Source organism: Myotis davidii, unplaced genomic scaffold (genome assembly GCF_000327345.1).
Source record: "Myotis davidii unplaced genomic scaffold, ASM32734v1 scaffold6, whole genome shotgun sequence".
Classification (NCBI taxonomy): Eukaryota; Metazoa; Chordata; class Mammalia; order Chiroptera; family Vespertilionidae; genus Myotis; species Myotis davidii.
The window spans coordinates 771,461-787,490 of NW_006383011.1; the positions used below are offsets into that span (position 1 = coordinate 771,461).

The 16,030-nt window shown below is 34.1% G+C and overlaps 1 protein-coding gene across 1 annotated transcript in view; it reads right to left on the reverse strand.

Moving 5' to 3' along the window:
- Positions 1 to 2,127: 2,127 nt before the first annotated feature.
- ETAA1 (Ewing tumor-associated antigen 1) overlaps positions 2,128 to 16,030 on the reverse strand; it is a 14,135-nt gene continuing 232 nt past the window's right edge. Inside the window, exons 2-7 of the mRNA XM_015557848.1 lie at positions 15,407 to 15,423; positions 14,684 to 14,812; positions 14,352 to 14,428; positions 11,015 to 11,127; positions 8,746 to 10,772; positions 2,128 to 3,065 (exon numbers count right to left, since the gene is read on the reverse strand). Coding sequence (XP_015413334.1) covers positions 2,947 to 3,065; positions 8,746 to 10,772; positions 11,015 to 11,127; positions 14,352 to 14,428; positions 14,684 to 14,812; positions 15,407 to 15,423 — 2,482 coding nt within the window. The 3' untranslated portion in view covers positions 2,128 to 2,946. The remainder of the gene's footprint in view (positions 3,066 to 8,745; positions 10,773 to 11,014; positions 11,128 to 14,351; positions 14,429 to 14,683; positions 14,813 to 15,406; positions 15,424 to 16,030) is intronic.

The following is a 16,030-nucleotide window of genomic DNA, read 5'->3' on the forward strand; positions in this document are numbered from 1 at the left end:
TTAGTCCTGATGCAATGTTCTTTTTACATGTTGGACTTGTTTTGCTAAAAATTGTGTTTAGAATTTTTGCACTTATGCTGATGAAGGATATTGTTTTTTAGTTTTCTTTTAATGTCTCTTTCAGGTTTTAGGATCTGGACACCACTCACCTCACAGAATGAGTTGGGAAATAGTCCACCTCTTCAATTCCATAGAATTGTTTGTGTAGAATTGGACAGAATAGGCTAAAGGCACTCTAGACAGGAAGCAAGTGGTAGGCGAGGAAGAACTTAGGTAAATATCCCTAAAATATGTTATTTTGGCATAAGGATTATTTTAGGCTAGGTGATTTTAAGAAATAGCATACATGGGAGAAGTGCTAAAAACCAACCTGAAGTTACCCTTTGTAAAATACTCACTTGTAAGGAAAATCTTTAATTCTAAGGGTGTCTCTCTCCCTGTATCGAAAAGAGGGGGATAATCTGATCTCTAGAAACTCTTATCAATGCAGAAGGCAACCACTTACATCTGCATAACACCCCCAACATCTTTTGTCTTCAGCTGATGATACTTAAGATGGTATTTTCAGCCATTTTGGCAACTTACTCATTTTTCTGGTCTTTCCCATGTATATACTACATAAACATGTTATTAATTTTTTTCCTGTTAATCTGTTTTTATTTACAGGGATGTCTCAGCCAAGAACCCATCAAAATAGAAGGAAAATGATTTTTCCTTCCTACAGAGCAATAGCCTATGTCACATAGCCTATGTGTGTAATGGGGTTTATTATCTACGTTTAAATTACATCCTATGATGTAACACAGTGGATAAGTAAACTAACAATGAATTTCTCAGAATGTATCCCCATCAAGTGGTACATGAATGAATTTATTTAGGTTACTATATTTTCTTAGATGAATAATAAAGGCTACCTAGAATGTGTTACTCTACTGTACAGGGATAAGCAAAAGTAGGTTTACAGTTGTGAGAAGCATGTAAGAAATTGATAACAATAAAGAACTCTGTGCCAAAGTATGCTTGAATATAGTAAGTAGACTATAAGAATGTGCGAAACAATAAAGGCTGGCCATTTGAGCACTAACAAGATTGTACCTAAGTGAAGTGTACCATTGTGACATTCTTTTGAGTCAATAAAGCTATTGTAGCCCACCAGTGTGGCTCAAGGGTTGAGCATCAACTTATGAACCAGGAGGCCGTGGTTCAATTACCTGTCAGGCACATGCCTGGATTATGGGCTCAATCCCCATTAGGGGGTGTTTAGGAGGCAGTCAATCAAAGATTCTCTCTCATCTCTGATGTTTCTATCTTTCTCACCCCCTCCCTTCCTCTCTGAAATCAGTAAAAATGTATTTAAAAAATAATAATAAAGCAATTGTAATAATCTGCATATTTTTCCATACAAAGAACTGTAAACCTACTTTTGCTAACTCCTGAATATATAAAAATCTAATTTTCAAAATTATTATGTCTCTCTACAGCAATACCTTAAAATGCATTTAATTATTGTAATATTATCATAGCTAAAAGACACCTGAATGGTGGTGAACAACACATAACTTTCCTCAGGTCTCTTAAAGCCATTTGGGATGCATACAGCATCCTTATTGCCTTTATGCTCTCTGCTTAGATTTTACTTCTGGCCTAGCAAATTCCAAACAGGCAAAAAGAAAAAAGAAGATTAACAGAAAAGAATAAATTAACAAAGTCTGTAAGTTAATCAAGAGAAAATTACATAGTATGGAAAACCAGAAATTATACCCTAGAATGATTCATTCTTTACCACAAGAAAATATGAGCATCATATTTAAAGTCCTTAATGTACTTTTACTTTTTTTCGCTTTAGACTATAAAATAATTAATATGAAAACAAGTTATCTTATGTACTAATATTCTGCAGGAAATGGTACAATTGTTTAGGTAACCATTAGAATGCAAGACATAATTCTAGCCCATCTGGTGTGGCTCAGTGATTGAACATCATCCTATATACTGGGAGGTCATGGTTCGATTCCCAGCCATGGCACATGCTCAGGATGCGGGCTCAGTCCCCAGTGGGGGGCATGCAGGAGGTAGCCGATCAATGATTCTCTCTCATCATTGATGTTTTTCTGTCTCCCTCTCCCTTCTTCTCTGAAATTGATAATATATTTTAAAAAAATTATTCTAATCCCAGTAGTTTTAGCTTGCCTTGTGACCTTCAGAATACAGTATTAATTTTTCATCTATACAATAAAGCTGGATCAAATGATAACTAAAGCTTCTGACAGTTCTCCATGTTAATGATGCTACATTACTTATATAGCCAACCCACTTTTTTCTAAATGAAACTTCTTAAATTAGCATTTCCCCTAAAAATGGTGGAAAGTTTCGAAAACGCATTGCATTTTAGAAAATTCGAATTCAAATCTATTTCAGACTAGGAATTGAAAACAATAATTTCCTTACAAATAAATTGAGTAATTTCCTCTAATCATGTTCCGAAGAATGTGCAAGTATTAACTAAACTTCGGAAATGTATAAAAATCTTAGGAACAGTTACTAAAATAAAAATATTTTAAAAATCATATCCTTTAGTAGGTTGAAGCTTTATGTTAGGAAAAAAGCCCTATTACAATAAAAAATTAAGTAGATAACTATTTTTTGATAATCCCCTGAAATCACAGTATTTAAAAAATAGATCTCCTTTCCTCTGTATAATTCTACTACATAACTGTTAACTCTCCTGAATTTTCAAAACTTACATGGAATTACTTTCACATACATCTCCAAGGAAAGTTTTCACTGATCAATGCAAACATGATTTATTAAATAAAGTAGAAGTCCATGCTTTATAACTCAGCATTAAATTTCTCACAGAGAAATCAAGAACAATGTTTCCTATCATTGATAGGTACCAACTTCTTTGTTAAATCTTCCAACTACCATTTCACTAAAAAAGCCAAATTAAGTGGGAGCTGCCTGTACAGATGATGCCTGTGCCTTGGCCATTCTTCGAACCAGTGCTTCTTGTCGTTTTCTCTGAATTTCTTCAGGAGAATACTTCCTATTTTTCTCTTCTTCCTCTAAAATGGAAACGAAATACAGATACTAGTGTTACAGACTATAAAGTCATTCTTAAGATCTGTTTTAATTTTTACTTTATTACCCAGAGTTGCTACATTGGTTTGGCCATTAAGTCACACTAAACTACTATATGTGAAATTCCAAGTACAGACATAATGATGTAGGCCAAAAGAAAACAAAAAATCATTGATAAGTCTGTCCCTATTTGATGCACTCTTTTCAGTGTGATAAAATTCATTTGATTAAAAATAGTACATTTTGACTACTTAGCAAATAATTCTTGTGAATAATGACATCTAATTTATATAACAAATACATTTTAAAAACAGATTTTAAATGTAAAGTAGTTAAAATATAATGAATTAAATTAGGTACCAGTACTTGAAATAGTGTATTTATAAGATAAGGTATATTCATATTCACCTCCATAGAACTCCAAGATTTCATTTCAGCCATTCAGGAGAAATATTTTAGCATCATAGAATGAAATCCAGCATGTCAACAAACATGTAACTCATTGTCAGGTATTATCTTTTTATTTGGAGGACACATATTATATGAACATTAGAAAATTATTTTAAAAAGCAAAATATATGAATAAATTCTTCAATCTGAATGTCTTTTTAAAATATAAAAATGAGAAGCATTCTGATATAGGTATATTCTTATGCATACTTTATACTATAAAATAAACAATTAAACAAATGAAAATAGAAAGTTCAATTTTAACAAATCATCCAATTCTATCTCTGCCAAAATACTGAGTTCTAATATAATGAATTTAATTCAATAGTTAAGTCACTTTGAGCTAATATAATAGATTATATTAAAAAGAATCAAGCTTTAAATAGCAAACCTATTTCCTCATTTAAATGCTTTAAAATTAAGACCATCACCTTAATACATCTTTAAATGACCTTGTATTGTATTCATAAAACTGTTTATGTTGTAAAATCTGCCTTTCAGAGAAGTAAATAAGAATCTGTAGTATATCAGCAGCGAAATATTATTTATACTGACATCTAAATAAAGGTTCATAATTTGTTACAAGGCATTTCTCTTGTTAACTAAGGGAAATATGTCTAAAAATATATCACCTCTCTTCCCTTTCTTTCTTGGTATAATCTGAATGGAAGTGGGTGTTCAGGGTAAGAGATATGTATTTCGAGTAAACTCCCTAATGACTCTGATGTCTTTTATTTCCTAAACTATTCATCTCAGAGTATAGCTTTTTTTCCTTACAGAAAAATACAAGATACTTAAAATTAGCCAGATTAATTATCTAATATTTTAGCCTCAAGCCTAAGAAACACAAGAAACTCAGAATACATGCACACACAGTTTACATTCAATTGACCATAAGTTTGGAAGGAACACAGGTTAATAATCCATGACGACAGAAAAGAACATAGCTCCCTAAAATGGGCCTTACAGTTGGCTTGGTGATATTCTGGAAAATAATTTCAAAGGATATAATAAAATCACACCATGAAAATTTGATTTAGAGAGAGTCATCCATTTCTCCCATCAGCCCTTCCTTTAACTCAATCTGCAATAAAAATACATAGCAAAGTCTCAAACTATTGCAAGGTACAAAGCAAGAGTGACTCTTAATCTAAAGCAGGGGTCAGCAAATTTTTTGTTGTTGTTGTTGTAACAGGCCAGAAAGTAAATACGCTAACCTTTGCAGGTTACAAATCTCTTAATCTAACTGCTCAGCTCTGTCATTGCAGCCTGAAAACAGCCACAGACAATACATAAACAAATGGTGTGGCTCTGTTCAAATACAAATTTGTGTAGGGACAATAAAACTAGAATTGATTATAATTTTCAAAAGTCACAAAATATTATTCTTTTGATTTTTCAACCATTTGGAACATGAAAGGCATTTTAGCATGCTGCTGTACAAAAACAGGCCACATAGGGTAGATTTGGACAGGCCATGGTTTGCCAAACCCTGCCTTCAAGGAATGAGGTTTTTAAATGAGTTTTGTTTCAAAGACATCTGCTGAAGAGCAGTTTGCTACATAACAAAGTAAAAGGAAGTGTAAACAATAGAAAATATCAACAAGTTTAATATTCATTAGAATATTATATACTATACTAGAGGCCCGGTGCATGAAATTTGTGTGTGTGTGTGGGGGGGGGCATCCCTCAGCCCGACCTGCACCCTCTCCAATCCAGGACCCCTTGGGGAGTGTCTGACTGCCGGTTAGGCCCCATCCCGCACATCCCTCTCAAAATCCAGGACCACTGGCTCCTAACTGCTCACCTGCCTGCCTGCCTGATTGCCCCTAACTGCCTCTGCTGGCCAGCCTGATCACCCCCTAACTGCCGTTGGCCTGGTTGCCCCCTAAATGACCCCCCCCTGCCAGGCTGGTTGTCCCCTTAAATGACCCCTGCTGGACTGGTCTCATAACTGTCTGGAAGGAAATCGGACATCTGGAAGATGTCCAGTCGAACCGTTCTAATTAGCATTATTACCCTTTTATTAGTATAGATGTCCTGGCTGGCGTAGCTCAGTTGGTTGAATGTGGTCCCATGCACTGAAAGGCTGCCTGTTGGATTCCTGGCCCAGGTTGCAGGCTTGATCCCTAGTAAGGGTGCATATGAGAGGCAGCCAATCGATATTTCTCTCTCTCTCAAATCAATTTTAAAAATTAGAAAAAAAAAGGATATTAGATGCTATAAATTAACTCAAAGGGAAAATTGTTAAGGTAAATTGGAAGGCAGATTATTCATCCATAATGCAGACAGATTAGTAGATAAAAGTTTTGGGAAAACTCAAATATTCTAGAGATTTAGTCTTTAAAAGAATTACAACTGTATGTTAATGTATCATTTTGGGAGTATGGGTCAATTAATTACACTTATTTGAATATAAATATTTTAAGTTGTTATGGATTTGACAATTATTTTGTGTTTTTTTAAAACATTTTTTTAAATATATTTTTATTGATTTTCCACAGAGAGGAACGGAGAGAGATAGTTAGAAACATCGATGATGAGAGAAACATCGATCAGCCGCCTCCCGCACACCTCCCACCGGGGATGTGCCCGCAACCCAGGTACATGCCCTTGACCGGAATCGAACCTGGGACCCCTCAGTCTGCAGGCCGACACTCCATCCACTGAGCCAAACCGGTTTCGGCAAAACATTTTTTAAATTGATTTTTACAGAGAGAGAAAAAGAGAGGGAGAGAGAGTCACGGAGACAGCGAAACACCAATTGGATGCCTCCTGCACACCCCCTACTGGGGATCCAGCCTGTAACCCAGGCATGTGCCCTTACTGGGAATCGAGCCAGCAACCTTTCAGTGCATGGTATGACATGCAACCAACTGAGCCACACCTGCCAGGGCATAGACTGAAAAATCTTAAAGTTTCAAAATATCTAGCTTGGGCCATAATGTAGAGATATGTTATTTGTCAATATTAATAAGAATATAAATTGATGTAACTTTTGGGAGAAATTTGGCGATAGCCATCAAAATTCAAAACATTCTCCTTCATTAATTTTTCAGTAATTAACAAATATAATCTCAAGAGTATACAGAAATTTATGTAGAAGGATATTCACTGGAGGATTGTTTGTAATGTAAAAAACTGCAGCCAAACTACACTTCCATCAATAGAGACACAGTTAAATAAATTGTTACATACATATAATGACATACTATACCGTGTGTTAAAAGGATGGAAGCAAATCTATATGTACTAACAGAAAATCATAGTTATATTAAGTGAAGGTAAAACCAAGTTGCCAAATAGGGGGTATATAGTATATAATTCCATCTATTTAGATAAATCTATAGGTATACACACACACATTTTTATACACACACAAAAATGTTACATGATGTATTCCAAACTGTTACCAGTACCTTTTCCTGGGAAATGGTATGGGAAAGGAGAAATAGAGGACTTATATAATTTTTTTTTAAAGCAGAGGGATGACTTAAATAGGAAAATTTTAACAGTAATACCAACAAAAACATTATCTAGAATCTAAACCGAAAACAAAGATCTAATGTTAAAAGAAATGAAAAACTTTCTCATATTAGCACTAATCTACATAACAAGTAAGGAGTCTAATGTTGTTAGCTCCAAGTAAGGGAGACTAATTTAAGAAAATCTATAATTACAAGTGAGTATACTAAATACTGTAACAGAAATTAGCACTGGGTATTGGAGTTAAGCCAGAGAAAGTGAATGTAAATCATTCTGAAGGTGGTTAAAAACACATTGTATTTTTTAAAAGCAAATGGAAAATGGCCTGGCAGATTTGGTATAGACATGTGGGTGCACTATTCCGGGCAAAGGAAATAGCATCTGCAGACGGAAGGCTATGATCAAGTATTGGGCATTAAGAAGTACTAGTAGTTACGCCAGACATATTCCCTTTTAAAAAAATATTATGCTATCAGTGAATAACAGACCTTTTACATTATATTACATGATGTTCACTCAAATATTTATCAAACATCTTCTAAGTGTCAGATACTGTGGTAGGACAAGGTACTCACTGATAAGACCGTAATCAATATTTAATTGTAATTTTAAAAGGTGAAGGAAATAAGCGATGATGGAAAATTACAAGGAAAAGACTCACCTACAGATTGTTCAAGGAAGGCCTCTGTGCAAGGGTAGGTAATATTTAAACTGAGACCTAAGGATAAAAAAGCACCAAAGGGTGGGGTGGGGTGAAATGTTGGGAAGTAGTTTTAGTTGGGAATAGCAGAGTCAAAGCTCTTGAAATAGGAAAGAACCTATTTCTTTTGAGGAACTGAAAGACTATTGGTATAGTTGGAGCTTAGTAAGTAAAGGAAAAAAGAGGACAGGCAGGTTAAAGAGAGATAATCTAAGCCTTAGATAACAGTGTCAAGTTGGAACTTTATTTGAAATACAGTCAGCAATTGAAGGCTGTCATTAAGCATAGGAATGCAGTTTACCTATTTGTTTGTAAAAGGTTATTCTGCTGTTTGGAGATCAGAATTGAAATGGGACAGGAAAAAGAAGTGCAGTAGTCTAGTCAATAAATGTTGGCTTGGAAAAGGGTGGTAATAGTAGAGAGTGAGAAAAATGGACAATTTTGAGATATATTTTTTGTGGTAGAAACAATAGAACATATTGATGGAAATGAGAATTTGGGAAAAAGGAACTGCCCAAATGAAAGATGACTGGTTGTACTGAGTAAGTAATTAGAATTCTTATTGCAACTAACAGAGTTTTATATCAGCTATTATACTAGAAGAGGTATTTAATGAAAATGTCCTACATTTTCAAATATTATTCACCTTAATGTTCTGCTAAACATAGTAAGATTATTCAAGTTTTAAAACAATGAGATATTTCATAAACAGTATCACACAGTAATATATATATATTTCTAAAGTATGATTTTTCATAAAATAATTCAGAAAAGATTGAACAAGTATTTACCGAGTGCCTACTATATGCTAGTCACTGTATTATATGCTGATAAAGAATTTGATGCAGTCTCTTGAAAACAAATCGCCCACTCTTCGTATATTACAACATAATTATTTGTAAGAATCACATTATGACATAAACATCATAATTTTTACTTTACATGTTATGCAAATTCAAAACAACAAAATACTAGTTTGGCTACTTTCCAAGATGATAATCTTTCAAAAGAAATGATTTGATACATACCTTTTGAAGGTAGTTTCAAAGATTCAGGTTTCATCAAAGATTGCTGTTGAACAGCCTTCCCACATAATGGGTTGACAGGAATTTTGTTTTTCTCCAAACTCTTTGTAATTTTGGTATCAGAGATACTTTCTGGTATACAATTTTGATTAATCTGGGAAAGAATCTGAGAATTTTTGATCTTTGTAAACCTGTACTTAGAAAACTTAACTGTTCTGTTAAGATCATTCTGAGCTTCATCTGTTATGGTCCCATGGAACAGAGGCCGACTACTCAATTTCTTCTTACAAGTAGCTATTTCTCTACTCATATGATCTGAATTCACATTCAAACTTGAACTTCTTATAAGAACCGATTTGGAACTATTCACTTCTACTGGAATACCAGTATTACTCCAAGAGACAGGCAAATTATTGGTCAGAGAACTTGAGTTCTTAGAGTATATAGTCAAATTTGTTGTCGCACCTATAAAACTTGGAGAATTTCCACAAATTTCCCCTTTCTGCATCTTCACTGATTTATTTATTTGTGAGCTACCAGTCGATGATGACTGTGCTGAAGTATCACTCAGATTCAAATACGTTGATTGCACCAACTGACTTCCTTGTTTAGATGTAGTAAATGTGTTTTTGGCTCCATGTTTGGAACTATTATTAATGTCAAGTATACTTTCTGATGTCTTGTTGTCCTTTCTCATGTCTTGCTGCTGAGTTAGTCTTTCAATATCATCACATGCTTGGTATAACAGGTCATCCTCTACATCATCATCTTCCCAGGTATTCTCTAATTGATGACATGCTTTAACAATTTCATTGGCAAATGATGGGTCATTCCAATCATCAGAGAAAGAATCCGTATTTGATGCATTAGTCTGATTTGCAATGTCCAAAGCAACAGAGTCAAAAGGAACTATATTAGCAGGCGTCTTAAATGACTGATTAAAAATTGGCTTATTTTTCTGTTCATTAGAATATCCTGTGTTCAAAGTAGACTTTTTTTGAGAAGTATTTACATTAGAAATAAATTTAGTTTGAATAACTTCTTTTACTTTTGTCGGATCGGATGCAACTGCACCATCTTGAGTTTTGCCTTGAATGATTTTATTAAAAGGTTTCTCAAATTTCACTTTATTTCCAGTGGATAGTAATTTGTTTGGTTTACCATTTGAATTTGGTAAAAATCTGTATTTTCTAGCATCTATTAATTCATTGGTATGTGTGTTTGAAGAAACATCTAAAATTTTTGAGTCTCTAAACTCAGCATCTAGACTTATATTCATTCTTGAGTTACTTTTACCATTTTTACTGTTAAATATACAAATGTCTTTTTGATCAACCATCTGGACTGTTTCAGGAGCAGAAAAAGGTTCAGATCTTTCTACGTTTTGCGTAACAAAAGGTTCATTATTTAGTAAGTTTTCCCATTCGTCCTCAAAATCACCAGTAGTAAATACATCCGTGTGCGTATTAAAAGCTTCTGGCTCCTTAGTACTGGAAGTCACATATGATTTTGTCATTCCAGGAGTATCTATTTGATGAGAAAGTGACGTTAGGGGTTTGTTTCGTAGTTTTTCAGTAACTTGAGTTTCATTACTAATGATTTTCTCCTCTTTCAAAGCACTTTTCTTTCCAAAGGTAGTATTAACAGTGCTCCATAAGGCATCTGACAGATCTTGGCTTAACTGTCCACTACACTTCTGAGTAGAACCATCAAAAATGGCATTCAAAGCTGCTTCAGCATTTTGGTCAAATGGTTTCTGACTGTGATATTGATCATTTACCACAGATACCTTGGTGTTTTCTTTCATTGGCTTCTTTATTATACCATTATCTATTTCAGGAACTATCTCATGTAATAACTGCATCTGTACATTATCTTTATAATTATTTAAAGTCTCTGCTTCTGAAATCATCTGGATAAAATCATGATTTCTCTTGTTTTGCTCTTGAATCACATCTAGCTCTTCCATATTTTTATCAAATTGCTTAGCCAATTTCATAAGTTCTTCCTCTTGATTTTGTGTTTTTAACCTAGACAAATATGTTAAAAATTATGAGAAAAGTTCTAAGAGTTGTTATAAATATTCAATTGTTATTTGACAGATTTTAATGTTAAAACATGAAAATTTTAACACATTATAATTACTTTAAGTACAAAATTCTACACGTCAAAATTAAGGAAAAGTTTTTGATATAATCACAAAACTAAATCAATTATTGAAAATATTTACTTCACTGAATGTCAGAAAAAAAACTAAAAAGTTTGAATTTACTTTGTGCAGCTGATTTTTGCTCTTGATTTTCCTTTCGCTACATGAGGAGTACAAGGAATAGCAGTTTCACCAATCCATACGCCCAGCATGGAGTCTGTTGTTGGTTTTTCATCCTTTGGTAGAAGGGGAAAAAAAGAGGTGTAAAAAATAAAATAAAAAAATAAAAAAGAGAGAAAAAGGAAGTAAAAAAGGAAACTTTAACTACATTGATTTATTTTCCTCAAATAATAAATTCTGGTAAGGTGATGATTACTAAACAATCTCAAAACAATAAGAAGCTGGAAGATATAATAAAAAGTTGCAAAATAATACATTTATATTTTAGGGAATGAAAATATTCAGAATTGAGAATTCCTTATTTTCAAAAAAAAATGTTCTAGCGATTTGTTTAATAAATGTTTTTTAAATAAAAGCATTTTTATCAAAAGAAAGCTGATCAACTTATAAGATATTCATAAAAATAAACATTAGTATCAGAAATAAACTGTGAGCAGATATCATGATTTAAGAATAAAGACACATGCCCTAGAGGTTTGGGTTAGTGGATAGAGTGCCGGCCTACGGACTGAAGGGTCCCAGGCTTGATTTCGTTCAAGGGCACATGCCTGGGTTTGTGGGCTTGATCCTCAATTGGGGGTGTGCAGGAGGCAGCTGATCAATGATTCTCTCTCATCATTGATGTTTCTATCTACCCCTCTCCCTTCCTCTCTGAAATCAATTTTTTTTAATAAAAAGAGTAAAAGATACATGTAGAATCCTTTCTGTGTCACTTGATTCTCCAAATTTTCCATATCCCTATTACAATCTTTATCTAAAATTGGACAGTATATGTTGACCTGAATTAAGAACACTTACATAGAACTAAGATCAGAATTGAGTTAGAAAAGTATAAAGTCAGAACTGATGCAAAGAATAAGATAGAGAAAAAGCCATTTAGTCCTGTATATTTTTGCTATGACTTTCAATTACTTGATCATGTAAAATATTAGAGAATAAGTTTATGTATTAGTTATAAACCAAACAAACACAAAAAAATAGGTTAACTATTCTCTACTCTATTTTTATAGTACCTATAATGAACATAAATATCACATAAGGTAAAAATAATCTTATCACTAGATTATATGTTACTTGAAGGCAAGAATTATTCTTATGCTAGTTCACCATCTATCTAGCAAAATGCTGGACATAAAGATGTCAGTTCATGGTTATTTACTAGAATCCTTAATTGATAAGCAGTTTTCTTAGATGGTCAGTTGATCCTAGTAAATTTTAGCTTTGCAAAACATTAAAAACCAACCAAACAACAAAAGCATTAATTTTACTTTCAGTATTATTTTTTCCCCTTTGTTTCAATAACCTTGATTTAGGAAAAACAACATTCTTAATGATTTAATTATGGTTTTCTTTTTTGCCCATTTAGCAAGTAATTTTACATTCATTCCAATTTTTAGAGAATAAAAGTATGATAATTTTATATATCCAATTTTACATGGACATGGGTACTTTTTATACAATTTTTATACTATTTGCGTTATATTTTTAAAATGTCTTCATTAATAAGTACACAATACAATCCAGGTACTGCATTAAGATATCTAAGCACTATATTTAATCCTAAAGAGTACACACTGTGTAGTTAAAAAACGATTGGAAAATATACTTCCCATCTTCAAATAAACAACATTGCATAAAAAGGATCCTTGAAGAAAAGGAATGCCCAATTAAAATGGAAGTGCATATATTTTTAAATGCCATCTCTGAAAATATTAAGTTGATTTAAATAATTATTTGAGGTTAACTCACCTAAAAATAAACATGAATATGTCATTTGTGAATACTTTTTAAAGCTTTTAAAAAGATCTTGATATTACCAAAGATTTATGTTTTAAAAGTACTCAGTTGAAAAGGGTAACATTTAAAAGCAACTAATTTCACTGTATTTTTTCTTATACACAAGTTACCACTTGCATACTGTTGCCATTTCTTTATGTGAGCTATTATTTCCATCCCTCTTAGGTAGAGTCCATTAATTTACTCAACTATCTTTTTATCACTATTTAGGCTGGCCAGCCCAAACACATTTTATTATGCTTCTTTCATGTGAAACTCACAATTAATGAAGATCTATTGTTAACTCATGAAGTAAGTAGTATTATGGCACAAATTCTATTTAACTAATGAACTATATGGAAAATAAATTTCTATGACAAGTCAAACATGGAATGTAGAGCTAGTACCAACAGAGTTGTTTTGACTATCATAATTGTAATTTGGGATATTTTATAGCCATTAAGAGAAGCTTTATTTCCTGTCTTCTACACCTGGATTATGCTGATTCCTTTTAACCACAACTTGGACCAGTGCCATCTATTGTTTTTGGTCAATGTAGTCACTATCCATGGTTGTGTCAAAAAAAAATAGCCTACTTCCTATAGAAAAGACACTAAGCAAAAATTGGATGTTTTCTGGATTTAAATTTGTTAAAAAAGGAAAAAAGAGAGGAAAGTAAAGTCAACTTCAGCACAGAGGTTGACTTTAATTTATATTTCTATTTCACTCAAGCAGTACAAGAAATTAAAGACAAATAAACTTCTGCAGATGATACTATTACAGCAAATAATTTAACTGTAACTTTAACATAAATAACTTTAACATAACCTTATATTTACAGTGTTCTATAGTTTACAAAGACTTGTTATCTAAAATAACCTTCATATTAATTCAATAAAGAGAGCAAGACAAGTAATTCTAGTTTATGGCTGAATGAACTGAAGTTCTGAGAGCTTAAGTAGCTTGCTTGGGGTAACTCAGGAGGTGATCTGAGAACTAACTCTAAATCCAGTGTTTTTCCCACTTTTACAATGTTTTTTGATGATCTTGTAAGTCAACAGTATTAAGAGCAGTTCCAATGGAGAAAAGTTGTGCTACAGTCAATACACATTTACCAATCATTAAAAAAAAAAAACCTTAAAAGTTTAAATTTCATTGTCTGATTCTATTATTTTAGCAACTTGAAAATGGTGCCATGTATTGTTAAACAATACTAAAAACAAAATAAACACAAAGCTCTAGTCAAAAATCATCACTCTAGAAAATTAAAATAAGGTGACAGAAGATGATTTGACTTTGGTTGGTGGGCACACAGTGCAATATACAGAGCTTGTAACATAGAAACACACACCTGAAACCTATATGATCATATTAAACAATGTCACCCCAATAAATTTAATAAAAATAAAATCTAAATTGAAAATTAAAATAAAACATTTTTCATATAAATGAACTATACAAGGACTTAGCAGCATAAAGTAATTATAAAACTAGTAATATTTACCTGAGGAGCAATACAATTAACAATATGTGAGATCTCATCACTATCTGTGTTGTAAATCTTTTTTTTCCTTCCTTTACCTAAAGAAAGAAACACATTTCTATAAATGTAAATAAAAATATTTTTTAAAATAGTGGTAATTTCTTAGAAAACAAGTTTAATTAGCACATCTACGATAGCACATGTATATCACAGCAATACAATCAGATAAGATTCTCAAAAAACACCTACTGTACAAAATTCATGATGTTGTTCCCCCAAATGAAATTCAATAGTTTAAATCCTAAATCATTTCTCAAATAGTTACCCAGATAAAAATGTTAATAACCAATTACCTAACTGTTTGGTCATTGGAGAATTCTGATCCCAAAAGATATCATTTAGTCCATCTGGATCATTAGGAGAATTGAAGGTAGATGACAACAACTCCATTTTCAGCACTCTCTTTGGTGTTTCATACTTTCCTATATAAAATAAGATTAAAATAGCAGCCGTTACATCTTAAAGCACTGCTTCACAATACCCCTATATCATATAATAGCTTTTAACAAGATTACTTTTCATAGTCCAGTTATCTAATTTTCCCCCAGAGATGACTTAACATAAATTTTCACCACCGAAATGTTTGTTTCACCTAAAAATCCTTCCAATACCTCCCAAATTTAACATTATAAACTGCAAGTAGTTTAAAGCAATCTAGTAGGTCTATGGATGTATAATACTGTAGGCCCTAGTCACTCCATTCATTACCACTGGAACCTGGAGGCTTTGGGAACCACCCGTCATGTATAGATACATTGCAACCACCCAGAGCATCCCAACAGAAACTTCAGTCCAAAGTCTGTTTGGCCCGCTTTCACCAACTCTGTCTAACCTAAACCAACTGCTTCACACAGCTTTAGCGATCCACTTCTTGGGAAGTTCTGTCCAGCATCACTTTTAAAATTTCTAGAGATTTGTTTTTGCTCATTCGGCAGTTGCTTTAGGCCAGTCAACAAAAGCCATGTTTGGAGAACACGCTCCAGGAAAAGAGCTTCCGTGTGGGGTTCAGTTCCCACCATGATTTATTAGAAATCTTTCAAAAAAGGGGAAACCAGAAATTGATGGGAATGAAATATACTCCAGGGCCCTCCTGTGAGGGGAGTCCTACACAGGCACTTCCGGTTCATGCCCACCGAGGGGGGCCATCCCCAGGCTCCGCGGACACGGAGAGCTATGGCTCTGCAGAGGGTCCCTGCGCTAAAGCAAATCGGGGCAAAACGGTAAGCGGAAGGAACGGCCCAGGAAAAAGCTGGAGGCCGTTCTCCTCGCTCCGCCACCGCTGACTCCGAGCAGCAGCCCAGAAACGAGCCGCCCTCCCTCCTTCAGGGGAACCCCACACCCCTACTCCTGGGGCAGGAGCGACAGTGGGTGAGCAACCCGAACGGGGCAGTGCTCAGACTGGGGGGCCGAGGCCAAGGGGAGGTGTCCCGGGTAAGTTTGGGGCTCACGAGGGGAGAGGCCCAGAGCAAGAAAACACCCCGCAGACCCCACCCCCACTCCCATCCCCTTCCCTAGTCGCCGGCTGGGCAGCGGGGCTGCGGGGCCCAGAGAGGCCACGTCTCCCTCCCGGGGTTACTTTTACCGCAGGAAGCGGCTACTGAAGGCTGCTCTGGCTGCGGCACAGGCGGGAGAGGCCCCTC